The 16900-nt window shown below is 44.1% G+C and overlaps 5 protein-coding genes across 5 annotated transcripts; 2 read left to right on the top strand and 3 right to left on the bottom strand.

Moving 5' to 3' along the window:
• Nucleotides 1-202: 202 nt before the first annotated feature.
• On the top strand, nt 203-4271 carry L199_008465 (uncharacterized protein; the record flags this gene model as incomplete). The annotated part of the gene is made up of 9 exons (XM_064894145.1): nt 203-579; nt 643-968; nt 1027-1758; nt 1820-2156; nt 2208-2401; nt 2629-2664; nt 2903-3169; nt 3227-3955; nt 4015-4271. 9 exons carry the CDS (start codon nt 203-205, stop codon nt 4269-4271), a joined length of 3255 nt encoding a protein of 1084 aa, XP_064750217.1.
• Nucleotides 4272-4459: 188 nt separating this feature from the next.
• Nucleotides 4460-5886, bottom strand: L199_008464 (phosphoribosylformimino-5-aminoimidazole carboxamide ribotide isomerase; the record flags this gene model as incomplete). Its single annotated transcript, XM_064894144.1, has 7 exons — nt 4460-4608; nt 4682-4732; nt 4801-4899; nt 5002-5078; nt 5194-5297; nt 5389-5578; nt 5717-5886. The coding sequence occupies 7 exons, from the start codon at nt 5884-5886 to the stop codon at nt 4460-4462; spliced, it is 840 nt and encodes a 279-aa protein (XP_064750216.1).
• A 382-nt stretch (nt 5887-6268) lies between these two features.
• Nucleotides 6269-9457, bottom strand: L199_008463 (uncharacterized protein; the record flags this gene model as incomplete). The annotated part of the gene is made up of 17 exons (XM_064894143.1): nt 6269-6317; nt 6376-6518; nt 6595-6648; nt 6706-6905; nt 6976-6997; nt 7066-7146; nt 7205-7273; nt 7349-7762; nt 7857-8043; nt 8095-8180; nt 8242-8351; nt 8413-8480; nt 8549-8605; nt 8668-8726; nt 8791-9056; nt 9147-9344; nt 9415-9457. The coding sequence occupies 17 exons, from the start codon at nt 9455-9457 to the stop codon at nt 6269-6271; spliced, it is 2106 nt and encodes a 701-aa protein (XP_064750215.1).
• Nucleotides 9458-9928: 471 nt separating this feature from the next.
• Nucleotides 9929-12233, top strand: L199_008462 (uncharacterized protein; the record flags this gene model as incomplete). Its single annotated transcript, XM_064894142.1, has 10 exons — nt 9929-10129; nt 10193-10211; nt 10278-10358; nt 10425-10488; nt 10550-10575; nt 10648-10920; nt 11017-11120; nt 11309-11778; nt 11877-11994; nt 12072-12233. The coding sequence occupies 10 exons, from the start codon at nt 9929-9931 to the stop codon at nt 12231-12233; spliced, it is 1518 nt and encodes a 505-aa protein (XP_064750214.1).
• A 256-nt stretch (nt 12234-12489) lies between these two features.
• L199_008461 (uncharacterized protein) lies at nt 12490-16591 on the bottom strand (the record flags this gene model as incomplete). Its single annotated transcript, XM_064894141.1, has 22 exons — nt 12490-12653; nt 12736-12774; nt 12849-12889; nt 12952-13073; nt 13140-13240; nt 13296-14193; nt 14248-14370; nt 14420-14538; nt 14594-14618; nt 14674-14714; nt 14773-14833; nt 14892-15038; nt 15092-15274; nt 15324-15440; nt 15502-15555; nt 15609-15632; nt 15701-15715; nt 15779-15919; nt 15981-16140; nt 16193-16295; nt 16354-16450; nt 16508-16591. The coding sequence occupies 22 exons, from the start codon at nt 16589-16591 to the stop codon at nt 12490-12492; spliced, it is 2859 nt and encodes a 952-aa protein (XP_064750213.1).
• Between the last annotated feature and the right edge of the window lie 309 nt (nt 16592-16900).

Here is a 16900-nt window from a genome sequence, read left to right as displayed (position 1 = left end):
GGAGGTGACTGAGATGAAAAAACGACGAAACTCGATGTTCAGGGTCAATAGGGGGACCGTGGTTTATTTGGACACCTCATTTAGCACCCTTCAAGCTGAAAAAGATTTTGGATTCAGATTCAACTTTTCATCGACCACCTGCATAACCTCTTCTTGATCCCACTCTGTATACTATATCACCTTTTGTAACACCAATGCCATCATGGCAGAGAAAAATGGCTCCTCTTCCTCTCATACCCTCGACTCAACTCCGTTAAGCCAAAAGGCTAGTGGAGGAGGCAGGAAGAAGCAACCTAGAGCGTCTGCCTCGGCAGCCGATCTTCTTTCTACCCCTTCGAGAGCTGGAGGCTCCTCTCCCAAGGGAAAAGAAAAAGCTCTTGATGTCCTACCCTCTACCCTTCATCATACCGAGACAGGTGTAAAGCTATCAAGGAATCAGAGGAAGAAGAATAAAAAGGCCCACAATGGCGAGAGCTCCATTGTCCCTCAACAGCGGAAAGATGACAATATATGGGATCTGATACCCGTTGCTCAGAATGAGGTGTCTCGTATACCGCCTGTTTGGTCGAACGATGGAAGGTGAGCTCTTTCCCTGTCTGTATCCCCTACCAGAATCGTAGATGAGCTGACGACATCTTTCAGATTCTACTTCACCGTAACCCATACCTCAATACACATACATTCTTCCACCGCTCCTGCCTTCGCTCGTCTTTCCACCTTGTCATCCACCCATTCGGGAGGTCACTCGAAACCCATAACCTCGTTGCATCTTTCACCTGCCAACTCATTCCAGATCATATCGTCTTCCGAAGACGGTACAGTCAAGATTTGGGATTGGGTCGCAGGGCGATTGGTGCGAACTATCAAATTTTCCGAGCCTCATGCCAAAGTGCAGCATATCGCTTTCGGTGAAGTCGACGGCAAATGGTGGATATTCGCTGCTGTTACTCACAGCAAAGATGGCTCAGGTCAGTTGCCTCTCAAGATTCTTAGGGAAACATCAGCTGACGTCTCTTCTTCATTCAGCTCACAAGCTTTCTCATCGAGTACTGCGAGTCTCCATCACTGGATCTGGTGGACCTTCTCTTATCGGAAAACTATCTGCACCACCAGTGGCCTTAATGATGTCTCCTCGATCCACCTATCTGGTTGCTTTATCAGGTACCAAAGCATACACCTACCGAATGCCTACTTCGTCTATCGAGCCAAATGTGGACATATGGGAAAATCGACCGACATGTGTAAAATTCGTCTCGGATCAATCTTTCACTTGCGGTGCCTTCAGTCCCGAGAAGACCCTTGCTGCCTCAAGTGAAGAAGAATGGTTCGCTACAGGTGATGAGAAGGGTGTCATACGGTTATGGCATGGTTTAGCCCAGGCTTTCAGACAAGTCGATCTAGCCAATGCCAATCAATCGACGATGGGCGTCGCCAACACTCAGACCGAGTCGGAAAAGAGATTGCCAACCACTTCATTGCATTGGCATGCCCATGCTGTATCTGCTATAGCATTCACTCCATCTGGTTCTCAGCTTTTATCCGTGGGTGAAGAGAGTGTGTTGGTACAATGGCACCTCGCCTCTGGTAAAAGGGAATACATACCTCGATTAGGTGGAAGACCAATCATCAGCTTGACAGTGAGAAAGGCTACTCGTGCAGGTGAAGAGGAATGGTGGATGAGTCTTGCAGATGGCGCTACCATCCGTGTAGGCTCTGCTTCGGGGCATATCTCAAATGTCGGACAGGGTGTAAGACTAGGTAAGCGATCAATCGCCGTCAAAATATGATGTATCAGGGCTGACTGATCACCTTTTGACAGATCCCTTACGTCCCACCTCTTCTACTCCCTCTTATCCTTTCTCCCTTCATCCATCGACCTCATCCCTTGTCGTCCCTTCTTCACATCCTTCAACTCTTCAATTTATAGATCCCATCGCTTCATCTGTGCTGTTTGATCTCGAGGTTGCTCCATCCAACCGTGTCAGTCGTCGAGACGAGAAAGAAATACAACCTGTATCCGTCGAGAAAGTCGCATTCTCCGATTCACAAGATGGTCAATCGATCTGGATGGCAAGTTTCGAAAGTAGAACAGGCGACGAAATGGAAGGTGGTGGTGCTATCAAGAACTTGAAAATGTGGAAATGGCAAGATGAGAAGTGAGTCACATCGAATGATCTGTATGACAATCAGCTGATCTCTCCTACTAGATATGCCGTGAACACTCAATTCCCCCGGCCTCATGGTTCATCGAACGTGACTTCAGTCGTATTCTCTCCAATCTCTCAACCTTCCAGCACTTCTTCCAACTCTTCCATTTTACCTACTCCTTATCTCCTCACTGCTTCTTCAGATGGTGTGGCCAAGATCTGGCAAGTGCGTCAATCAAAGAAATCACAAAATGGTGAGTCTCGAGACCGTTGCCTGAATACAACACTCCCGCATTTTCCCCTTCTCTGGACCCTATAAAAAGATGAACAACTTTTCACATTCACTGTCATCCTTATACGGATACCCTTCGGGGTGGTGGCGACTAACATTCTGCAATCCTGATTTATCACCTTTTTTCTGTACTTTTGCATCCATTTCTGTATGCGAACGATTGCTAACCGAACAATTATATCCAATCAGGTAAAGTCGCATCCGCCAAACCCGCTCTCATCGAATGTAAGTGTCTTTCGTTCTGATCTCATGTTCTTTATTCCTCATCTACGTTCTCAACCATTCCCGCGCACCCCAACGATGAACAATTTTAACAAGCTCAACAGTCCTATATCTTCGGATAATGAGGATACTATTCTTCTTCTTCAACCCTCTGAGGGGTCTGCACGTTTTCTTACTCCTTATTCGCATACCTTCTATGAAACTCGCGGGGATTGATCGCTGATAGTCACTTGTGACTTAGTGTACTGGTCATGTCGGTCTACTTTCGATTATCGAAGCATGCCAATCTCTGATTCCGCTTTCTCACCTGATGGAACGATCGTTGTCCTTGCTCATGGATCTGTCGTCACTCTGTGGGATGTTGAAAGTAACGTCTTACTCAAGGTGTTCGATCCGCCTTCTGGCATCGATGTTAAAAAGACAGGATTCGTAGGCGATGAAGGTAGATATCTTATAGGTGCAGGTGAAGATCACGGTGTAATTGTATGGGATCTGCTCTCTTGTGAAGGTAAGCTCTTCAATATGTCTGCTCTTCACAGTATGCTCACACTCGACTCGTTATCAGTGGCTTGGTCGATTCAAGACCATTCAGTCCAGAATCTCAGTATATCTAATGGATTCTTCTTTACCACCTCAACTCTCACTAGCAAATCAATCTTTACGGTCTTCTCTCCTCATTCTTCTGACCCAGTCAGGACCATGTCTACTTCCCAACCTATCAAACATCTTCAAATCCTCCCGTCACCCTCTTTGTCACCCTCCTCATTGCATCTCATTGGAGTGGCACCTTCCGGTGAGATCTATAGATTTGGGGATCTCGCTCTTTCAGCCGCACCATTATCTTCCAAAGCGGTCTCCACGGCTCAACAGCAGAAACAAGGCTTATCAATTTGGCAAGAGATGTTTGGAAAAGATGCTTTCCTCGACTCTCTCTCCTTGGACGTTGCTTCTGCGGAAGAGGCGAACGCTACTGCCACGGCCAGTGCATTACAACAAAGAGTCGTATCTGGGAAAGGTAAACCGTCTGATATTTTCAATGGACCAAGTCATACGATGCCTTCCACTTCGATACTCTTCGACGCATTTATGGATGAGCTTCTCTCTGGACATACCTCGTTATCTTCCACCTCTGCTACTGATCAAGTTGAGGAATCGGAGAGTCATGAGATAATTTATGAAGAAGGACGGAAGATTGATGTGGACGTTCCTGCTGTTTCGGTTGGGAAAGGTAAACAGGTGGACGATGAGGAGATTAGGGAGTTGGAGGTGTTTTTCAGGGATGTATTGGGTAATGGTAAGTTGACTTACTCGTCCGTGCGACAATCTATCAACTGACAAATCTGGATTCTGTAGTATCGACTAATATACCTAAGACACCTGCAGTGAAAAAAGTAAATGGTCACAGCCACGGCCATGGCCATGGCCATGGACATTTACCTAATGGTGATCAAAATGTCACTCCGCAAAATAACAAGAGACCCAACGGCGTCGGAAGTGCTAAACACAGAGAGGACGAAATTGGCTTTGATACACCTTCATCGAATAAGAAGGAGAAGGAAACTGGGAGTGCACAAAAAGGGAAAAAGAGGAAAGCACCTAGAGAGGATTAAATCATCAGTCATTAGTCATTTTTGCATACTTGATTCATAGTTCATCACCGATTGTTGATGCATTTGCATAATCATTCTATCTATGTACAATATAAGATGTGAATATCTACATGAAGGGCATTTCGATATATTTTGAGAAGGGTTCTTCGTATCTTATGATCTTATGGATTGGGATGTATTCTCATAAGTTATGGTGATAGTTCCTTGGCTAATTTATCGACTTCTACCAATTCATCAAACTTGACGCCTTTCCCACCGAATATATCTAATGATGAACCGAATGTCAAGTCGACTTTACCTTTGGATAACGTATCTACGAGTTTCAAGTCTGATATGTCTGTTGTCAGGATAGACATGAAACTCAGCTATGTCTTCTTGCCTTGAACATCAAGTTGAACTAGGATACTTACCTTTCGCTCCTCCTGCGTAAGTAGTGGGTATACTGACCCATTCGCCCAATTCTATAGCAGTCAAATGGTATCAGCTATGATAACGATCATGGGTTCGTTATTAAGCTGATAATACTGACTGATGACTAATTCTTCATCTATACCTTGACATAGACCTTCGACGTCCGCTGCGTGGATCAACAGCTCGGAGCAATACTGTTCAATCAACTTTATTGATTCTGTTTGCCATTCACTTCTATATCAGCAATCCGTCTCTTTTGACTAATGGAAATGCTATGTTAAAAGGAAAAGACAGATACAGGGAATTGATTGATACTCACCTTGAGTGACATACATATCAGTCAGAGTCTTCCACCCATTCATAGCTACTATCCAACCATTTTCCTTCTTTCGACAACTATGTGTTAATTGACGAACAATCAATTAGCTAAGCTGCGTAACAATGACCAGATACCAAAACGGTAGAGAGATCAAATCGCTAACTGATAGTAGTGAGTCAGTGATTGACTCACCTGATATCAACCACCAAATTATCTTTACCTACATCATCTGATAATCTTTTCAACCGACTTTCATCGAATTTACCACCAGGGAATAGATAGCTAGTAACGATGATCTACACGGACATGTACACTTAATCCATCAGCTCTCTCTTTCTCTCCCTTCAGCATTGATAATACCATCATAATTTCAAGTTGACGACTGACCTTATCTGCACCCAAATCTAACCATTGTTGAGCATTTTCCTCATTGATCCCTCCTCCAACTTGCATACCCTTTGACCAAGTTGATAAAGCCTCTTTAGCGGCTTCGTCGTTGTTCGGTCCGAGCTTTATGATGTGTCCTCCGGTCAGGTCGTGAGATTTATATAGGTTGGCGAAGTACGATGGAGGATGGCTATATGAATACGCAATGGGTCAGCACGATATCATTTATAATGGACAGATAAGCTGCCGAGGGATGTCAATTAGGAATTTATCTATAGAAATCCTGTGCCCATAAAATGGAATATGGAAGTTCGCAGCTTGAACTCACGTAGCTACAAAGTTCTCCTTTGGGCCTTTACTCTTATCCTCAGAAGTCAAGTCCAACGTCCCACCTACGATCTGCTTCACCACACCTTGATGTAGATCTATACAAGGTCGGAATTGCGAATGTCTTCGTTTCTCCGTTTGGGTAGATGAAGTTGAAGATGAAGATGCCATGATGGGTGATCGATGATTGTATGATGTTTACGGTCTTTTATTTCGATATACTGTGATATATATATATGTGTGTGTGTGTGTGTATGTGTGTGTCTCTGTGAGAGAATGAGAGAAGCGGATTTGGAGTGGAAGAGAAGGGTATATATATATATGAAGTGGAACAAAGGGAACCAAGGAATGCCCAATGCATTGCACTGACCATCGTCAAGATGCACGGTTCAATTCAACTCTTTCAACTTTTTGAAAGATTACGAGTAAGATGGAAAATTATGATGTCATCACTTTTACAGTAAAGGAATACAGTCTAAGATACAACACCAAAGTTCAATGCATACAACAGATTTATGGAGGAGTACAGATTTATATACTTTTGTCTAAGAGACTAGAAATGCTTCTTCATTCCACCTCCTTTGAACTCGTAGAAATGAGGTCTATCATTCAACAACGTCAGCTACTTTGATGGATTATCGACTCGTGAGAAGCACTCACGCTAATTCCACCAACCAATCCTCTTCAATCACCGTCAGATCTCGCATGAAGCTCTTAGTAGTCTCCACGACTTCATGGTAAATCACCCATCCTGTCGAAGGTTGACGGGTAAACATGACCGAAGAGGGATGTACGTGGAGGGTCTGTGACCACCCAATCGGGTCGTTCATATCAGTATCACGCCCCTATTCTCGACTTGTCTTCCATACGACCACTTACAGCTCCTTCCCTTGCACTTCTATATGTCCCATCGGGCATCATCCTAGCAGCGTTCTATATCACAATGTCAGCTCAGACCTTACACACTATGGCGAGACCTTTCAAGCTAACCTTGAAGTATCCCGTTACAAGACACTTTCTCAATCTCTTCGCATCACCTTCACAGCTGACTATGGGAATACCAAATCTATCCAGATACTTCTTCAATTGTTTTCGAATGGCTACAGCCCTAGATAACGCTTTATGGTTTAGTCGATGGTTCCCGCACCATGATTTGTTGTTCTGACCGAATCGGATGAATGCGTTGTAAGCTATATGAAGTAACATCGAGAAGCAGTCAGAAGCTGTGCTGTACGGATATGCGGTTTACGATCAGCTTACCATTGAGCAAAGTGAGATGATCCTGTGAATCGTATAGAATTAGCTCGTGTAGTTGGATAAAGTGTTATATAATCATTTCTGTTCACCCACCCCTTCTTCCGCCGTAAATTTTCTTCGTTCCATCTCGGACATCATACCTTTCGTACCGCCATCAGACATGTTGAATACATTCTATTGAGCCAAGTCAGCTATTCATCCATCTTTGTTTTTGAGAAGAAATACAGCTCACCTGTACCGAAGTCATAGCGGCGATCGTCAAAACCTCTTCTCCACATCTGAACTCGTGTGAATTTAGCAACTACACATTACCCAGCAATCATAATCAGCTTTCTTCTCCTTCGACTTGCTTTCAACGCGTTAACAAGTGACCCACTATCGCAGCCATCATAGGATCTAAAGGGACTTCTGCCATTCTCTCTCCCATAGGTCTCGTTAACCGCCCTTCATCATCCAAAGCTTTCAGGCAATACAAAAACTCCAGCGAGCGAATCATCATCTTTGACGGTGGCGGAGACATGAAATCGAATTTTACCAGATTGTCTATACCTAGCGCTTTGAGCTGTAAGAGATATAAGGATATGTCTGATCGGGTAAGTTCTGGTGGAGTCGTTATGGACATTGGTGAATGTGGATTGGAAGGTGAGGGAAGTACAGAAGACGGATAGAGTCTGAAACATTTTCCAGGGGATGTACGACCTGCTCGACCAGCTCTCTGGTTCGCTGAGGCGAGGGAACATGGTACGATCGATAATACGTCCATGGATGTTTTAGGATTGAAGGTTTTCAACTATACCCAATCGAGCGGTATCAGCTACATATATATGACTTACGCATAGCTTGCTATTCGTGGAGAAAAGCTAATCGCACGGACACAAACTCACCTTGACGAATCCCGAGTCCACCACGTACTTTATACCGTCAATCGTAACACTCGCTTCTGCTATATTGGTGGAGAATATTACTTTTCTCGTATCTCGAGGTGGCGCATCGAATATCAGTGCTTGTTCTTCTGGTGGTAAAGTGGCGTATAAGGGTAATGCAAGGATCTGCGGTGCGGATTTAGGTAATCTATAGAATTTGTCAGCTTTTCACCGTTACCTCCAATGAAAGCCGACTCACGTCTGTATTCGATCGGATACTTCTTGTATGACCTGATCTATCTCTTCTCGCCCTGTCAAGAAGACTAGTATATCACCTGCCGGTTCCTACACTCGACGAATCAGTTATCATGATGGCAAACTGCACGACGGGATTTACAAAACTGACCTTCATATGTATATCGAATACAGTCTGTACAGCAGCTTCTGCGTAGTCTGAACATGGCTCCTTTAAGTAACATACTTCGACGGGGAACATCCTTCCTTCCAAGCTGACGACTAAGAGTTGATTTTCAGCTATGTGCGCCCGAAAGATGTAGTGATGATAATAGCGACTTACTTATAGCATCATCTTTCGAGCGATCCGTTCCATCCGCATTGGTATTGAAGTATTCTAAAAAGTCCTCTCTGCATCATATCAATCATTAGTTGTTGTATACTGAATCCAGCTGTGCCGCTTGAGATGGCAGACTTACGCATCGATGGTCGCTGAAGAAATGATCACTCTCAACTCAGGTCTTTTCCTCATGATCCTGTTCAAAATTGGCATCAGCTGACCGCAACTGCGTAGGTGTTCAAGATAGATGATGCGTACTTTTTCAGTAAACCCAATAGCAAGTCCGTATAAGCCCCTCGCTCATGAGCTTCATCGATCTGTTCCATCAGAAAAGATAAGCTGTGATCATGCTATGAGATATGCGTGGACCTCTCAGCTCACCATTATGACGCTGTATTTACTCAGCAATGGATCTAACATAGTCTCTCTGAACAGCATACCATCCGTCAAGTACTTTATACGAGTCCTAGTAGGTGATGAGAGATCCTCAAATCGTATACTATATCCAACCTCGTCACCCAGGACCGATCCTACTTCCTCTGCTACCCTAGTGGCAACAGACGTAGCGGCCACACGTCGAGGTTGGGTACAAGCTACAACGTGATTCTGGGATGTCCAACCTGATTCGTGGAGGTATTGCGGTATCTCTACATAGCATCGAGTGTAAAGATCAATCAATCTTATGATACACTATGTAGCGAGTACTCATGTTTGAATTGAGAGGTCGTAGCACTCACGAGTAGATTTACCGCAACCTGTCTGTCCTACAACAATGACAACCTGGTATTTCTCCACGCACCATAAAAGCTTTTCACGATGCCTGTAGATCGGTAATCTCTTTCTCTGAGATTCTAGAGATAGGTGTTCGTTTCGAGAGGAAGATATGGAAGGGAGAAGTGATCCTTCCGATTCGGTATCTCTATCTAGCGAACTTCCTAATATCATCATAGATGTATACAGTATTTAGCTTGATATCAACCTGTTTGTAAGAGACGAGGGACATACCTGGAGCTGCTGTACCCGGTTTCCAGAACTGTAGAGGAGGCATCTCTCTTCTCTTCTTTCTCTTCTTGTCTCCTATAGTTCAAGATAGCCTTTTGTCAACGATGTTGAGAATCCAGGTAAATTAGACACACAACTGTACGATTCTCCACTTACCATCCCAGTCTTGCCAACATCCGATGTTTACGACGGACATCCCTATTCACTCCGCCTTTGTATCACGTGATACCTGGTACATGATTGATCGCTTATCTCCCCATCATAACCGCGATGATCGGTGTTGTCCTTGGCATGGCGCTAAAGGTAAGCTAAGCTACGTTCACATGCGATACACGCGCATTGATTCGTCAAGATCAACAGTGTAGTGAAAGTCAAATTTCACTGATAAGGAATCTAAAGAATCATTAAATGGAGGAATGTGTGTATGCTTGTGAAGAAGTACTTATACTGCATCACAGATCATCTCCATATTCTGAATCATCTTGTTTTCTCACATCAGTGTCATTCCGTGGACACAATGAGAAGTCAGATTCAGATACAGATGTCCAGACCGCGATGGGCCAAACACTCCGATGGATCACCCCGCAAATTGACTTTACTCGGTCGATCTATCTTACTGGTCAGTGGAGAGTTGTTGGCCAATGCGATTTGCTGGATAGCAGCAGGTATATGCTTTAGGGATGCAGATGGTCTGTTGGGGCTGGCTTTACTTGCTTGGGTGGGTATCATTTCCTTGCAGCCTTGAGAGGGAAGACCATGTAGCTGATTGTTGGAATGGTAGACAATCGGATTGAGGCACGGTGAGTCACTTGTGCTTATGCTCGTGCTCATCTCATCCTACATCGATTGCTGATATGTCAATGCAGGTCTCGATGCGGATCATATATCTGCTATTGATAACGCAACCAGACAATTAGTCAGTTTAGGTCAATTACCTATCACCTGTGGTCAGTCATCTCTTCCATAATTCAATCACGAATCAACCGATAATTGACAGAGCATCTGTGATACAGGACTGTTCTTCTCTTTGGGACATTCCACAATCGTGATAGTAGTGAACATAGCTATAGCAATCAGGTGAGCTTACCAAAGCCTGAGTTGTCCGTACCAGGAATGTTTAGCTGACAGTGCTGGACAGTGTTGACATCTACGACAAACTGGACAGTAAGTACCTCCTCGATTCTTGTCTAACAGGCATACGCTGATTGTCCCTTCTCTCATTTCTCTCATTCGCAGAAGTCGGCTCAGTCGGTGGTATAATAGGCGCCTCAGTTTCATCCTCCTTCCTATTCCTCATAGCATGTATAAACATCTATTTCCTTATCGGTGCTATACGTCAACGTCGAAAGATCAAACGACGTCAGGAAGCGGGTCTACCCATCGAAGATGAAGATGCCGATCCGACCAAGGTATATGGCGGAGGATGTATGGTGAGAATTATCCGACCTGTTTTGAGAGCTGTAGATAGGAGTTGGAAAATGTATCCTGTCGGGGTACTATTTGGTTTTGGTGAGTCAAATCCGTCCGATAAGTACGAAGTACAGTTCGTCCGATTCTAACAATGTCCCGTGAAAAATTATTGATGTCTCTTTGTGGCCATCGCAGGGTTTGATACTGCTTCTTCGATTGCCCTTTTGGCCATCTCAGCAGTAGCTCAAAGAGGTCCGAATGGCAAAGAGATCAATCATGGTAAAATCGTGATATTACCTGTGAGTATCAACCGACTATTCCAAGATTATGCATATGAATACTTTTACTCACTTGACTGTCTTTGCTGTCATCTTCGACGATATACAGTTCCTAGTAAGTCATCCCTTCTGTACTGACAATATCTTAGAGATACATCTCTATCTATATCTGTCTCTGCCGAGCTAACGACTTATCACCCTTCGTCCAGTTCACCGCGGGAATGTCCCTTGTAGATTCTTTAGATTCCATTCTGATGCTATACGCCTACGCTACACCCTCGACGGATACCCCCGAAGGTAAATTAGCGTTGTTACAAGCCTATGAAGGAGATTCGAAAACCAGTCTCAGTCTCGTAGAAGAAAATGTCGTTCCTGTTCTCTCGTCCGAGGTGGATTCGAACACAAGGAGGGAACAAGGCAGTGAGATGATTGGCAGAAGTGAGATCGAGGTGTTGGAAAGAGAAGATCAACAAGAGGAACAAAATCAACCCAAATTGGCCCCTTATCAAGATACAAGTAATCCATTCAACGCGCCTGAGATGGGTGAGAACAGCGAAATGATCAATGGAAACGAAAGGGAAACGAGTAATCGAAAAGATAGATTGTTAAGAGTGAAAACTCAAACAATGTCAAATTTGTCTATTATCCTTACACTCCTATCAATCTTGGTGGCATTAAGGTGAGTAAAGTCTCTACTCAACTTTTCCCATCTCTTTAGTCTTCAAATTGAAGATAGCGGAATAATGTATACTTATACTGATATACGTCACGTGATAGCATATCACTCATTACGATGATGGGTCTAATAGGCGAGAACTGCCAGAAATGTACAGACGCAGCTGAAGATCCAGATGGAGGAGGGTTGGCAGGAAGTTGGTGGAGAGCTTGGTTCAGGGTGAGTCATATCGAGTCTTAATCTATAGATGATGGATCGGTGGATCAAAGTAGCTAATTGAATGGAATATGTTATAGGCAAACGACCAATCAGGTTATATAGGAGCTGCTATCGTAGGTTGTTTCGCAGCTATCTTATTGGGTTATTACGGTGTAAGATTCGGGATGAAAAAGCACAAAGCGAGAAAGGGCTCGGTGGTATTAGAAGATAGTAGAGATGAACAAGAGGTGGTTTTATAATGAAATATGACCTACCGAAGTATATTCTCTTGATAACCGGATGATTATCATAATTATATAATGCAAACATTTCATAGGGTACAATATATGACATGACATGACATGAGATGTTATTCATACTTGACATGTTACATATAAGTTTAATGCTCAAATGTATACAACAACAAAGTTCGTACGTATCAGATATTCAATCAAGGTATATTTCAAAATATGGTCAACAGTTTTGACAAGTGACCTGTCACATTATACTTCATTATTATTCATGTACCCATGCTCTTATACATCTCTCCAACGCTCTAAGATGAAGTATCTCCGGACTTCCATCATCCAGTTCGTCCAATCGACCTTTCGAAATCATCTTCACAGCCTCGGAAGATCGAAGAGCTTTGGTGGCATTTCTAAATTGTTTAATTCGGCCTTCTACTCATATCATCGGACGAGATCTATCACTACAGGTCCGTACTTCTCACAGTGCATCAAATATGGGGAGATGAAGACTTACTGTAACCGGAGGGATCATTTCTTGATATATCTGCTATTTCTGCAAACGCCAAAAACGATATCAAATTAAATCAGCTCACAATTTATTTCAATATAATCGACTATGCGACATACCATGTTCCATTACTCTTGCAATTCCAACAATCAACTTTCCTCTGTACACAGACGGGTATCAGCTTGCCTTTAAACCTCAACGCTAATACAATAGCTGACATACCTCTCTTGACCTTTCTCGTCCCTTCCCCAACCTTTCAGCAACTTCCTAGCCAATTCGCCTTTCGCCAAACATCCCATCAGAGAATCAGTCATCTCCTTGATGGCAGCTTCTCGAGCGGGTTTCTATGATAAAATCATCGTATCAGCTTGTTGGTGTCTCGCGATCGAGATGAAGCTGACTTGACGTACCTGTATGAGATCACATCTAATCTTATTCGGTGATCTAGCTATAGGAGGTTTGAATGTCGCTCTGGTCGAAGAGATCTTACGGAACTTGATACCCGTTGGAGCTACATCTTTCCATTCAGCATTCCCATTCCAGAGGATCAATTGAGTATCGCTTACTCTGATCATAACATGTAAAAGGTCCATTACCCTTCACAGGTTCAACACTATTCAGCATCTTATCCGCTTTGATCCTTTGTTCTCTAGTCAATTTCAATTCTGACGAAGTACCCTCTTCTGAATCATCTATATACCTGACACCTCTCACAGGAGTATTCATATCCACTGGATCTCTACGTCTCTTCACCGGAGAAGAATCTCGAGACCTCCTATCATTGCTTTGCCCATGGGCGAGAGCGACAGTACTGGGTCCCGGTCCGGCAATGGCTCGATTTGGGGTGACCTGAGTGATATCTCTCGTTCTGATAGGCTGGAAAATCCTCTCTGGGACTGGACGTAATGCCTCAGCAGACAGGTCCCTCTTTAATACTGGAGTAAGGGATACAGGTACAGCAGGTCCTCTATCACTAGATCTTGAGCTGGGTGTGGATGATCCTTGCATTGATACAGTAGATGTTATACTCTTCGTACTTGCCGGTACTAATGGACTATGATTTGCAGAAGAAGCGAGGGATACAATCGATGGGACAGGAGTATGAGTTGCTGAAGATGCAGGATTTATAGATGCTAGAAGGTCTGGAGGACGAAGTTGAGCTGGTGGAGTGGGGGGCAAGGAGCTTGGGGAGACAGGCATGAATAATGGTTGAGGGTCGTCGATCAGTTGCGGAACATCATCATCGCTCTCACTGTCGAGGGAGTTCAGATTATCTAGACCATAACCTTCGCCGAGGCCTTTGAGTGATCCTGAGATCGAACCTTCTTCAGAGATCACGTCGAGCGGGTCAGCGGAAGGCATAGATGGTATTTCGACCTCTTTTTCTTCCGGCTGCGAGGCGATCTCGATTCCCTCAGTCAGCTGGAGGGCTGAGAGGCGAACTTGCTTATTGCTTTTGCATACCTAAATATTTAGTCAGCTTAGTGTCTCGGATAACTAGTACAGCAAGCAACTCACATCGCACATCCCTTGACAGTATGCGAGCTTGACTGACGGATCACGCAGGTCGATCTTCTCGCCAAAATACTTGCATATACCTGTATGCCTGCATTGAGTAGTGTTTTCAAGAAAATGTTGAAGCTGAACATCATTGATCAGTGTGGCACTCGACGGAGACTTTTTAACATACCGCTTTGAAGCTGTTTATAGGGGAAAGAATATCTTCAGGATCTTCCTCGGCGCCTTGCTTTTTCCTCTTCCTCTCGTTGAGTTCATGATTGTACCGCACTTTACGCGCATCCTCTCGGGCTGTCAGACGATGTCAGCTTGTCACTTGCCTGGACTCAAAGGCGTACTAGCTCACAGTAGAAGATAAGACAGTGCGAAATCTGCCGGAATAGTGTGAGCAAAGCAAGTCTGTAGGGACACAACCAACAAACGTACATGTCGATCTCGCCCAGCACGTCCCGTCTCCTGGTAGAAGCCTGAAATCATATGAGCTTGATATACAAGGTATCGTGGTGCATCAAGCGTTCAGCTCACCCTCAAAACTCTTTGGCATATCGTAGTGCACCACATACCGGACATGCGGTTGGTCGATTCCCTAAATAACGAGACAAATATGAGTAGATGGACGACAACTCTGATTGTGTTCCACTCACCATTCCAAATGCGATGGTAGCCACAATGCATTCGACTCTTCCTTCATTCCAAGCAGCCAAAGTAGCAGGGTTGGCAGCTTGGAGAGCTTTGTAATATGGCTGAGCTTTGATCCCCCTTTCTCGTAGGAAATAAGCGACATCTTCACACTGTATTGACAGTCAGCTGAAGTCCACAGATCAAGCAAATGTTGTTAGCTTACATCCTTTGTCTTTCGACAGTATACAATACCAGTAACGCATGGTCGATGTATACCATTTGTTACGTTTCTCGCTCTAGCTTTAGATGTGTAAGCTTCGATCCAGTCTGCTATCTCCTCCACAGTACTTTTCTGATCTTCTAATTCTTCATCATCCTCTGCACTACCTCTTCCCTGATATCGAACCTGCGACATATCAGTCATCATATTGTCACCAATGTGCTGGTTAGCTTACCTCGTAGAAAAGATTCAATCGGTTAAAAGGCATTACCCATTGGCCATAACCTTTCTTGATACCTAGACTTCTTATGATATCATTTCGAACTTCTTGCGTCGCCGAAGCGGTGAGAGCCTACTCATCAGTGAAGTGAGCTACATCGTTGAAGACCGACAACGAGATCAGTTAAGCTTACAGTCACAGGTATACCGCGATATTCGTTAAGGAAATTACCGAGTTCTCTATATTTCTTCGACTCATGTCAGCTGAGGGGTTCCTTGACGATGTAGAGAAACAGCTTACAGGTCTAAAATCTAATCCCCATTCCTGATACCGGAATTCATCAGCCTTTTCCTTCGAGATCTCTCCAAGTTGTGATTGTTAGCTTAGCTTACTGAGATGACGTGAGCCTAACGGGACGAAGTAGAGTGAGCCACTTGTTCCCGCGATGTTATATTATCTCTGATACCCACCTCATCGACTACTAATCTGACCATTTGCTTCTGCTTGTAAGCGGTATCGAACATATACTTGTGTTTTGGACTGAACAAACTTTCTGGAGTGACGTAGAGTAATCGAATTTCAGGATGACCCAAGGACATTTGACGTCGGATCTGAAAATGCACATTATTCAGCTTTCAAGCAGATGATCGACCCGTGATCAGGTTGATTTACCTCTCGCAAAGCTCCTTCATCCATGTTCTCTTTGAGCATCACAGCTTTGATCCCTTTCTCTACCATGTGATTCACTTGGTCTTCCATCAGTGAGATAAGAGGTGAGACGACGATGGTCACTCCATGTTCGATCGTTATAGCCGGGAGCTGAAAACATAATCTGCGAGAAGATTAGCAACTACGCATCTGGAGCAGATTTAAGGAAAACTTACGATTTTCCCAAGCCGGTCGGAGCTACAACAATCAAATCGCATCCTCTCATAGCATCTGTACAGATTTCTAGCTGAGGATGCCTAAACTCGTCATGCCCCCAATCTAAAATTGCGTTAGTTGCTCTGTACATCTCAGTAAATTGTCCATTTCCAATACTGACATTTTCTCAAATTTCTTTTCAACGCTCCTGGATTCTCTTGGGGAGATACAGTCCTCCTCCATGCCCTTTCTCTCGGTCTGAAGTTGTTGCGAGCGAACTGTCGATTAATTTGGTCAGCTAATGCCTGTCGATACGAATCATCCAGCTGACTTGCCTGAGTTGAATTGATCAGATTGGTATATGGCCTTTCGGCAGGAGTCGAGCTCGGTAGAGTGAATGAAAGTGCTCCCGCCGACATGGCGGAGCTGTTTCCACTGATTTGGATGACAAGATGACGCAGGGGGGTTGGTATCAAGACGAACTAGGTATCATGTCTGTGAGAAGTGAGAGAAGAAGGTTGACATCATCCATTTTTGTTTTCATGTTTTCTGTATTTATCGAGAACATCAGTCGCGCACGTTGCCACCGGAAACTGGTTAGGCACACGTGCTGCCAGGTAAAAAATAGGCATGTGAGCTCTGATCAGACGCGTGTGACGCTCAGCACCGAGTAAGATAAACAAACAACAAATCCATCCGACTTTTTCTCCTCTTGATCAGCTTTCTAC

Source organism: Kwoniella botswanensis, chromosome 3 (assembly GCF_036426115.1).
Source record: "Kwoniella botswanensis chromosome 3, complete sequence".
In the NCBI taxonomy this organism is placed as follows: domain Eukaryota; kingdom Fungi; phylum Basidiomycota; class Tremellomycetes; order Tremellales; family Cryptococcaceae; genus Kwoniella; species Kwoniella botswanensis.
Note: the sequence above shows the minus strand (reverse complement) of the source record. Positions and strands in the feature narration are given on the sequence as shown.